Source organism: Siphateles boraxobius, unplaced genomic scaffold, assembly GCF_051911475.1.
Source record: "Siphateles boraxobius isolate OS27281-9 unplaced genomic scaffold, OSU_SipBor_1 86, whole genome shotgun sequence".
Taxonomy (NCBI): domain Eukaryota; kingdom Metazoa; phylum Chordata; class Actinopteri; order Cypriniformes; family Leuciscidae; genus Siphateles; species Siphateles boraxobius.
In genome coordinates, this window is record NW_027509215.1 from 7,634,192 (window position 1) to 7,646,044 (window position 11,853).

Consider the following 11,853-nt stretch of genomic DNA (forward strand, 5'->3'; position numbering starts at 1 on the left):
TGCTTTCACTTTATTACAAATATCTAATATACACATGTGATTTCTTTACCTGCTCTCTAGGTTAACAGACATAACAGACTGTGTTTATGTGAACTTTGTTTGACATAACCTTGAGTGTATTTGATAGTTTAAGCGCAATAACACGTGAAAGAGAGCTTAGTTTAATACTCATGGGACGCACCATCTGACATCCAGCTTTCTGTACGCATGCTTTGGATGTGTGCACTCAGAAAACCATATCAGAAGTGTAGACTGATGCCGAAAATGGGCCTTTACAACATGGTATAGTAAATGATCTGTGGGGTATTTTCAGCTGAAACTTCAGGCAGATTCTGGGGACACCTGAGACTTATATGACATATTGTATAAAGGGGCATAATAGGTCATCTTTAATAACATGCTCAGAATCCAGCAAAACCTGTTTACTGGAGTCATCATTGTGGCAGAAATTACACCATAAGGTAAAAGAATAGTCAAAAGCAGAAAAGTAATTGAAAAACAAGAGACAGAAGATCGATTCAAGATACAATTAAATCAGATATGTAAGGGACGCAGGACATCTTCAAAAACGGACCACGCGTGAAAATAATGGAGGCCACCAAAGACAACTGTGAAGGAGCCACGAGCTTCTGCGGGCTGACATTGGAGAGACAACAACTGCTCGAGTGCGTCACCAGTCACTGGCTTATTGGACTGCAGCAAAGAGAAGCTACTGCCATTAAACGCCAAATGACATCTCAGATTTGCCAGAAAGCCTGTGGGAGAGTCTGAAGCAGCTGCAGAAGGTTTGTCGGTCTGCAGAGACTAAAAGGCTTTTTGCCATCAGACTAAACACCATGTTTGTTTGGCATCATCATCATGCTGTGAAGATGCATTAAAATATCCACGCATTTAATGATGCAACCTGGCCATGGGAAACTACTAATGATCCTCATTAAAACGTTTAATGTAAAGTGCTCCATTGCAGCTTCATATAAATAATCGTTTAGAACTATTACAAATTGACGTCACTTATACGGTTTCTTTGTGGAAAGCACAGAACTCTAATGAACTTTATCAAATATGCTTATGGATATTACTGATTATCTGCAGCCCTACATACTGTATCACTGCAAGCTGTAACACACTTTTGCCATTTTGCCATTAACTGCATTTTCAGACGTTTCGACAGAACACCTGGAGAAACACGAACAACAAATCTGCCATTTGGACACAAGCCCAGGACACACAATGTGTCTCCAATTATGATTTCTCAGACTCAGACAGAATGTACTGATTTTCTAAAGATTTTCTTATTTCATTAGACTACAACAGTAATCATCTATGAATCTGACAAAGGTTACCACATTTCATGGTGATCTCATCCTTTATTCTATAGGTTTTTGCACATAAAGTACAAGCGTACAATTTGAACATATAAGCAGCATCTAAATTGTAAACCTTTTTGCATTGTACAACTTCAACAAAAAAAATGCACAGAAATACAGATACTATACATGCAGAAAATTACAAAGAATTTTTCCATTAAAGTTTACTAACATTTCCTTTAACCACAAAGCAATGCGTAATTCAAAATTGCGGTAAAAACCTGTGAAAAATCTTTTTAACATGTTACATTGGGCCTGTTTTTGTGAACTTTTCTTATATTACAAATCCATTCAAATAACCTTTGATGCAGGTGATTAGTTTAATACACAATGCCTTAGTGCAACTCTCATTTACCAGAAACACTTTGTCTGAAAAATAACTTGAATGAAATACAGATGGGTCTAATAAAAGTAATGTCATTTGCACTCTTTTTGTTGAGCTTTGAATTCTCTATGAACTCAAAATTGTATTAAGCTCAAAGGCTTTTTGTTTTGTATGTCTCTAAAGTTTAAGATGCTGCTATATGTTGATATTGTATGTTTTAGTGCCTATGCAAACATAAAAAAATGTTGCATGAGGCTGCAAATACAAATAAGATCATGCTTCACATTTTCACAAACATTCTGGACACAAAACTGGGGGTTAAAGGACAGAAAGCAATCTTTGTACACCATCTACACAACTTTTATTGAGCAAGGTAAGAAAACAGACAAAGCAATAGCATGATCCAGTAAAGTTATGGATAGAAAATCAGTCTGGAAAAGAGAAAGAGATACAAAGAGAAAATAAACCACTGGATAAACAAAATTGACGGCATGACAACAGTGCATCTAATAATAACCACATCCATCTTCGGAATAACAACAAGCCGAAACACCACATCTTTGAGATACACTATTAAAGGAACGTTGATTTCCGGGTTTGAAATGGCACATCACAGGTGACGTGTGTTTATGTACACATGCATAGGAACGCTGCGGCTGGTGACAGCTGTGTAGGGAAGGAACGGGAATCAAGTACAGTGGATAGGCACTTCATTTTCCATGACTTATCCAAACACAAGTGCGAGACACTTTAATCTCACCTACAGCAATATGGCTACTGAAATAAATGTGATTTAACACCCCCCGTATTGAATCTCTTCTGGAATCCATTCTCTTCTTCTAATTTGAAATCACTTCCAATCAAAAACGAATAAGACTTTTTGATTTCTACATGGCTCTGATGGGAAATCTAATACACCGGCGATTTGGCCGTTTTAAAAGAGTGATGAAAATAGAAATGGAAATTATTTAATAAATGAATCATTGTACTCTGGATGTCTACAGTAGGTATTACGCATGAAGCACATATGGAGTGATTCATATCCGGAGTGTAATTACAGACCGTTTGCTCAAGGTGTTCAGGCTTTTTTCTTTAAAATAAAGGTTTTCAGGTTGGCAAAAGTGACATGGAAGTGCTTTAAATGAAGGATGAAAGATGATAACTCAACAGAGCAGAAAATGCCCAAGTATGAATGAATGAATGAAGGAAGGAAAAACAGGAATGTGATTTAGAAAAGGGCAAATTCATCAATTAAGTCATAATATTTAAAAGGAAATATTGTTTAGCACTAAAACTGATCATTTTGGCCTAAACATATGCAGCATACTATATCATGGAACTTAAAGAGAACATGAAAATATAAGCAGATTTTGATTGAGAGAGAAAGGCTACAAAATCTAAAATAGCAAGTACAGTCCAGATGAAATGAAAACTCTTTTCTCAATGCGGTCACATTTACTGTTGTTTCAAATGAAATCCATGAGATTGTGAATTTTGGACATGGGCGAAAGATTTCCCCATGCAGATTTCCCTGGTTTAAAGGGATGTTCACCCCAAAAATTAAAAATTACTCATCATTTACTCACCCTAAAGTTGTTCCAAACCTGAATGAGTTTTTCGGAAAAGAAGATATTTTGAAGAATGTTGGTAACCAGACAGTTGACGGTAGCCATTGACTTCCATAGTCATTTTTCCAACTATGGAAATAAATGGCTACTGTCAACTGTCTGGTTACCAACATTCTTCAAAATATCTTCTTTTGTGTTCAACAGAGCAAAGAAACTCATACAGGTTTGGAACAATTTGAGGGGGAGGAAATGATGACAGAATGACATTTTTTTGGTGAACTATCTCTTTAAGTCACACAGGTTTGCCACATTGACCAACAAAAATCTGCTTGATTACTTTGTGCATCACTACAGTATTGACAATACACAATGAACCTATTTTTGGCTGCAAATTATTCCCAATGTGACCTCACCTTTATTGCACATTAGGGATGTGTCCGATGCCTAAATCCAAATGAATGGTCGGTTACATTACAGTACATCAGATTTATCACGTGAATATAGTAAAGAGAGATGACTGACAGCACAATGACGAATTGGAAAGAAGTGAAAGTAAAAAGCGAGCGTGCATTCAATAGTGATTTCAATACACCGCATGTCATTAGCACTCCCTGATGCCAATATAATTATACTTGATATAATTGCGAGAGAACGCAAAAGCATGAAATTATTTTTTTCTCTTATCTGTCCTTTTAAGGGCTCCGTAGAATGTGACATTTCCTTTCTGAGCATAATATTCGGCTTCAGGAACATCCCTATTGGGCATGATTAATCTGTCCTTATTATTCCCAAAAAAAGAGAGTCTTTTGAATCATTAATCAAAAGCCGCCGACTTTCTAGCTGACATCAGCAACCCCTCTTATTTTTCCACCGCCTTATTTTTCACCATTCAATCAACTCTCACGGATAGAATCAAGTTCTTCCCACCTGAGATTTTCCTAATTGAAATCCTGTTTCACACAGAATAATTCCAGATTATGGAAGTTGCAAATGGCCTAGCAACCACTCAGAACACCTTTGCAACCAACAACTACTCCATAGCAACTTTTGCACAGGCAAACATCACTCACATTTCAATGGAAAATGTGAAAACCTAGTTGCAATTCCATTTGGTGTTGCATGTGGCATATAAATTACACACTTCACCCTTAAGGATATGCAAATTATTCATCAAAAACACACAGATGTGTTTCCTTGAACTGAAGCCAGAACTGTGAGACAATCTCTCACTTCTAATAGCGGTGCAATTGTGTGAATCCACTCAAGAACCGAGGAGCGCAGTAACCTGATTGAAGAGCTCCCAGGAATATTACCGGACACTCTTTAGGTCATACAAAGAGCTTGCCATGTATGACGCATTACGGTGTCTTATACAACAGTAATTTTAAAGTCCAAATGTATCTAACTAGAGAATTTTTTTAATCTTTCAAGACAGACTTTTCATTACTATTTAACACCTTTTGTTCTCTTGAAATCCCAATGAAGACAATACATGAGAAAAATACAGGTAAATTGGGTGTCATAAATATTAAAGTACAGTACACAAAATAACGCTAGTTCTGTGGATCCAACACAGGGGAAGATGTTAAGAAAAGATGTGATCTTATATCTTACTTTCACAATCTGACTCTGTAACATTAGAAATGAAATCGTGAGGGCTTGAACACTTTGCCATGCAACTGCTCTCATTGATTAACATCTACACACACATTTACTGTAAACATGCCAAAACTCAGTCCACATATTTAATAGAAGAATACTCATCTGAACACTTTATGAACATAAACAGTGTAAGAAAACACGCCATACTTCCTGGGGGATATCCCAAATCTTATTGAACAATTGTATACTTTACTAAACGTTACTCACAACGCACCATAAACTGTTGCAAATCAACAACATACTCCATTAAAGTGCACATGTACTTAAAAGCATTATGAGCCCTAACCTGAGATTGGAGCTAAAATGTCACTAGTGTGCACGGTAAATGTCCTTTAGAAACATAAACGCACACATTAATTTTCCGAAGAAACTTCTTTGCAAGCGTAGTGTATGTTAGCATAGCCTTTATATAACACTTTACTTGGAGTAGCTTATAGTTATTAATTTATGCCTTACAAATATAGTACCATGGTAAAGCAATACATTGATATTCACAGTATCACGGCATTGAATGAATACCACGGTATTTACATGGCACCTCACAGGATACCATGGTATAATCAGGGTAAATATCCAAAAACTTGGACTGCATGGTATGGGCTGCCATGTAAATATGGTACTTTAAAAATTGCCATGGTATTAGCATGGCACTTGTCCAAAAGCATGGTTTTACCACGGTACATATTTGAAAACTATGGTATTACCATGATAAAGTGATGGTATCAGATCGTAATAGTATGATACTTTAGGTTCTGAATGATTACTATATTCAAATAAATAACCATTGTAAATGTGAAAAACTATGGTATTAAGAGAGTACAAGTCCATGATGATCCAAGTTACTGCAAAAAAAGAAGAAGAAAAAAGTCATGGCACTACCACAGTAGCAGCTCCAATTAGCATGGTAATACCATGGTAATTTTTGGCATTTTTTTGTTTCCCATTTTGAACTCTTTCTCCAAACAGTGCATGGTTTAGTCAACTTTATAGGGAACAGGGAGTCATTTCAGGTGCAGCTAAAAGCAGATTTAGAACAGCCTTCTATTTACAGAAGTCATGATGTCATGACATCCATGATGATGTCATATGTTCTGAACAATCACGGATCACGCCCTCCCTAAAGTTCTGTCACTCAAAGCGAGCAGCTTGTCACTCAGTAAGGCTGAAGGGTGTTTTTAACTGCACAGATTCAATTCTCAAAAAGAAAAACAGCAAAAGACCAGTAGTTTTACAGTGAGATAGAGAGAAATGTCACAGTCTTAAACCTTAAATTGGAATTAAAGAGGCATATGGCGAAACACCGTAATTAGAGCAATACAGGGGGAAAAAAATATATAGTTGTCATTCTCGTCATTTTTAAGGCTCAAACCGGCTGATGAAGCATGCATTTGTGTTCTGGCATTGAGTGACTTCAAAGCATCAGTCAACTAAATGAGCTGTTGCCGTCGATATAGCGATGTGGATGGGGTGCTGTTTTTATCTATTGGTGTCTGGAGGGCAGGGTCTGGAATCAAGATGACGTTGGTCTCAGCACAAACACAAACCCTGGGAACAATCGGAGCATGCCTGTACACTCATACAGAAGATATATACAGAAGATCTCACACATACAGTACATCCATACACTCTCACTGCTGGTAAACAAATTAGGAAGGTGCAACCAGGTAGTTGGAGAGTTCTGCAACTCCAATCACTTTCAGTACTTGGAATGAAAGCTGGAACATTTCCTTGTCTGGTTCTGCTAGTTGAAGACTGCATTGAGGCGTTTGTCCCAAGCCCAGTTTGTGGACGAAACTAGACTTCTAGATCCCAGAAAGCAGCTCCTTCAAGGGCACCTCCCTCTCGCCCAGTAGGTGGTCTCTCTTCAGACTGGTGCCCTTGTTGACAACTTTCATCTTGATGGCAAGGTTTTTCACCTGCGCAACAGGAAGGGAGTCAAAGTAGAAGTCCTCGTTGAAGACGGGGTTGCGGCTGTTCTTGATAATGGTGCTACGCTGTTTCTGGAGCTTTCCCGGGTTCAGGTACAGAGCCACGCAACAATTGATGCTCTTCACGTCAAACTGCTTATCATAGAGGTCTTCAGCCGCCAGCACTCGCACGTGAAGCCGGGAGGCATCGATGTCGTAGTCTGTGCAGAGGCGTAGAGTTCCTCCCTTGTGGAGGTTGACGGTGTGCTGCGTGAAGCGATCCATGTTACCTCCGTATTTTCGTCCACGGAAAGCAGGGGAAGGAGGGCAACGGAGGCGCCTCTGAATATTCGGGCTGGTCTCCACAGAGCTGCACTCATCAGTGGACAGAGAACTGTGCCGGGCAAAGGAGCGCTTGGCCCGGGATACTTTGGCTTGGGTTTCGTGGGTGAACACCTTGAGGAGAGATGCAGAACGAGATAATAGAGGGGAGTTGAATGGGGAGGACTCGGCCGAAGAGCAAGTGTCACTTTCCCCTCCGCTGAAGTACCGGTAGGGGTTGGAGTGGGAGGTGTTGCAGTCGCTGGGGTTTAGGTGGTTACCCTGCGACTTGCGTTGGGTGTTGGGCGAGGTAAGTGGACTTGTGGGGTCGCTGTGAAAGAGGGATTCTTTACGTCTCGTGTGAGGACTTTCCATAAGCGTGGCGAAACCGTAGGAGGTTTGCGCTTTGGGTACGTAGGGCAGGGACATGGCCGTTTGGGACTGCGGGTCGGCGTTCGTGTTGAGGTCACCCACTTCCCCAACCACCAAGTCATCTGCGCTCTCAATCTGGATGATGTGGCGGTTTGCAGCTTTGAGTAAGTTCTTGGTGTCTCCAGCCAACTTGTTAATGAGGCGTGGGCTGCGTGGACTGCCCTGAGGCTTCTTGCAGCATATGGTCTGCTCTGACGCTGAAGAGTGGAGTTCGTTTTTTGGCTTCATCTCTGGCGTCTCCTCCTCTGGTGGGCAGCACACGAATTTGGGTGGAATAAAGAAGTCAGGGATCTTGTCAGGGGTGAGGACGTTGCAGTAGGTGGGGGCTTTGCCCTGTTTGTCCGCCGAGTCTCCTTGCCGGAGAACGTTTCCCTCCACTGAACCGCGGATCTTTTCCAGCAGCCACATCTCTCTGCGAGGTCTGGGAGAGATGTGCAATTGCACCCTGTGTGCACAGATAGTGAAACGGAGAATCATCAACCCACACTGACACCTGCAATTCATGAATGCAAATACAAACTAAATTCAGTCCACCTTCTCACTGCTTTGGGTACACTGTCACCCAGTGGATTATTGGGAGATTATGACAGTATCTTAACACATTGTTAACACTAAAAAGCAATTGTTAAAGACAACTGACACCTACCTCCCTCTCCTTTATCAATTGTAGACTGTCACCTTGTGGAGACACAGCTTAACATGCCATCAACATCATTTTTTCATTATGTATTCAAGCCACAAAGCTTATTGTTATGCAAAATGTATTTTAAAAAGCCAATAAACCCAATGTGTGCATTTCATTAAATGCAAGTACAGGTACACTGTCAATGAAGATAACTTTAAAGAGCTATTTCTCCCTGTTCTAATGAAAATAAGATTTTTGCTGGCATAACCTTATGTAATTCAGGAAAATTAAATTATATTTCTGATTTTAATAAAACTTGTAAGTTTAAATGTACATTATTCACGTGTATATATAGAATGTATACGCACACATACACTGTACACAAAATCAACTGATTGATGTTGTATTTCAAGTATTACAATATCCTAACACAAATTAAAGTATTTTATACATTCTCACTTTCTATTAGCTACTGGGATTTTCAACTACTGACACTTTGAGGTCCGTGAAGGTCTTAGTGCATCTTAGTGAGCTATTTCTTCCTGATCTGACCCTAAAAAAATATTTTCACTGGTATAACCCATTAGTCATAATAAATATTTTTACTATTTTTTAAGTCATTTTTGTAAGGTGTATATATCACAAATAAGCAATAGTGTAACTCAGAAAATGTTTATATATATTTTTTTAGGTCCCTAGGCTGCATTGTCTTGGTCCGAGTTGGTCTGTAAATGTTGAAAACCCCTGATATTAGATAATGTCGGCACACACTTGATGCACACAGCTTTCTCCTCTGAAAGAGACCTCTGCACAACAAGGTCTGAGTTTAATGTGTGGAGACCGCAGCACATTGCGATATGAAATATGTATGGCGCAGTTTTTGCTCTGTGACTGCAGAAGCACACCACTGAGTTGGAGCAGCACAAGGGGTACTTTATCTGTTCTAAAGTCAATCATGTGCATAAACATCTGCATTGTCTAAATTGGTACACATTAAAGACTCTGCATGCACATGTGAAGTGATAATGATTGATAAGGCTATCCCTTACAAAAACATACCACGGTAACAATAGTTTCTAATAAGATACCATATCCTTCAAATTGGGTAGGAATCAAGGAACTTCCAAGAATACCATGGTAACACTATGGTAGTTTTTTGTAAGTATTAATTACTTCTTTTGCAACAATAAACTAACTAAAGTTACCATGTACTCTTTAAATAAAGGTTTAAAATGGGGGGTTTCACAACAATGCCACTGAAGAATCGTTTTGGGTTTCCCAAAGAAACCCTTCAGTGAACAGTTCTTAGCATGAAGAACATTTGAATAATTGAACTACCCTTTTTCACTAATTATTTTTTCTGCAATGGAAAGATTCCATGGATGTAAAAGGTTCTTAACAATCAGTTGCAATAAAGAACCTTTATTTTGAAGAGTGTGGTACATTGTTAAGAGGTTTTTATGACAGTAGTTAATCTCAAAACACCTGTAACGCTGTATAACTGATGTGTCTGCGATCTCCACATTCCACATCACATTTCTAATGAGCAGTACTGCATCTCTAGGACTCAGACGTTTAGTTTTAAATGTATATGAATGCATATAATTACTGTATGCATGGATTTAAACTTTTCCAAAACTGCTCCTCTATTAAAAACCTGTTGAATCTCAGTTGAACTTACGTGAAGTGGTTTGTGGTCCTAATGTCCTTGCTTCAATCCATATGTTGTTGTTCTTCTCACCCTCGTTCAGGTCGCCGGTACTCCAGGACAGAACTGTCTGTTGGCACTGCGCGTCCACTCGCGGGTTTAATAATAACGCACCAACCCCCGTGCGCGCGCATATCAACCAATGGGAGTGCGCGCTTGGTAACGCGCAACATTCTGGAATTACTCGCAGTCCGTTTCAATACTAGCGCACTGCTTAATGCACTGTATACAGCCTACTACTTAGAAATAGAATGTTAAAGAATACACATTGGCAAAATGTTATGAATGGAATAGACTTGTTTAATACTAGGGTCTATAAAACCCATATGTTTAAAAAAAAATCAGCCTATGCAAAAGTAAATATTTGTAATGTTTGGAATAGAATATAGCCTACGCACTACAGGCTATTACTGCTTAAAATAGTTGGTGTAAGGGTACATATTGGCAAAGTTAGTAAATGAATACTAGTACACATTTTACGGCAAAGAAAATGTTTTTTAAATATTAGCTATTTCTTAACAAAAGGCATTATGCATTGATCAATATTTCAGTGTTCTACGTTGTCATCACATGACCTCAGTGGTTTTCAGCATATCATTTCAATAATTAAAGCAATTTGGAAATAATCCACTTTTGTGTAAATGTATGTCTTAACATTTGGTCATTTATAATACACTGTATATAATATACCACACAGTATCATTTGATATAGCCTAGTGCAAGTATAGCCTACTTTATTTCGAGCGCAGGCATGATATTTACTTACTGTACACTATGCATACAGAAGACAATAGCGTGATATTGCAATTCCATTCTGAACACAACCAACACGGGACTAATCAAAAACAGGCAGTGTGCCGTTTTTCATGCAGGGGAACTGCTTTTCTTCGTCAGAAAAATCATGATGCAAGGATAACTACGAGCGGACTGCGACTGGCAGGGTTTAAAACGCCTTGTCAATTAAACCCTTTGTGTCTATTATTCACAACCGCTGGAATATTACAGCTGGCCAGTGAGTGAGTGAGTGAGAGAGAGAGAGGGAGGGGGAGGGGAGGGGGAGGCTATTTGAATGAAATAGTGCTCTAAGATGATGTACTATAATTGTGTTTGATTTGCTGTTCTCTGATCTGCCCGTCTGTTTCCCTGGAAACTTGGAGAGAGGGCTATGGAAACGCACACGCCCATATGCAAAAGCAGACAACTTTCCCAAAAGTCACCTAATTGGTGCAGATGTACAGCTTCTTCCCTGAGCATGAAGTGCAGATTTAATGTAGCTATAAAGTTACTGGTCCGTGCACGCAGAAGCACAGGCAGGACATGTCATGAAAGAAACGAAACATTATAACATATTAAAAAAGTGATGCGTCACAAATCAAACCTTTCTACAAACGCTCAGATTCCATTGAATCACAAATGTAATTCATGTGCATTTTCAACATTTATGGTTATGTTGATAATTAAATTTGGTATGAAAAAAGTGTCTAATTTTAATAATGTAGTCCCATTTAATTATAAAATACACGTTTTTGTCCCCCCACAAATGGAGGCCATTGAATACATTAACCAAAATCTGCCCATTACGTATAGGCTACACTGTAAAAATATTTCTCGAAGTTGTAAATAAATAGGCCTAGGCCTACTATTAGACTATGTTTCACAAAAAGTCTTTCTACTTCCAAATTTCATGTTTATGTCAGTGTTACTCTGCATTTCTTTGTAATTATTTGCGAAATTTACTAGCAACACTGCAAAAAATATATAAAATAATAAAAAAAAATCTGTATTTTGTCTTGTTTTCTAGTACAAATATCTAAAGATTTTTAAATCAAGATACATTGCTTGAGATGCAAAATTTATTAAGAAATTATGTTTTTTTCTGAAAAAAGTATCTTGTTTTCCTTATCAATAAATAGGGCTATGTCAGAAACTCTTTTTATT

At 38.6% G+C, this 11,853-nt stretch overlaps 1 protein-coding gene across 1 annotated transcript; it reads right to left on the minus strand.

Moving 5' to 3' along the window:
* Nucleotides 1–1,347: 1,347 nt before the first annotated feature.
* Nucleotides 1,348–10,003, minus strand: LOC143731198 (C2 calcium-dependent domain-containing protein 4C). Its single transcript, XM_077221877.1, has 2 exons — nucleotides 9,889–10,003; nucleotides 1,348–8,027 (listed from the first exon to the last, which is right to left on the minus strand). The coding sequence occupies exon 2, from the start codon at nucleotides 7,988–7,990 to the stop codon at nucleotides 6,725–6,727; it is 1,266 nt and encodes a 421-aa protein (XP_077077992.1). The 5' UTR covers nucleotides 7,991–8,027; nucleotides 9,889–10,003; the 3' UTR covers nucleotides 1,348–6,724.
* Nucleotides 10,004–11,853: the final 1,850 nt, after the last annotated feature.

Coding starts and splice junctions, on each gene's coding strand:
- LOC143731198 (XM_077221877.1), bottom strand. CDS start 7,990: ATGTGGCTGCTGGAAAAGATCCGCGGTTCAGTGGAGGGAAACGTTCTC.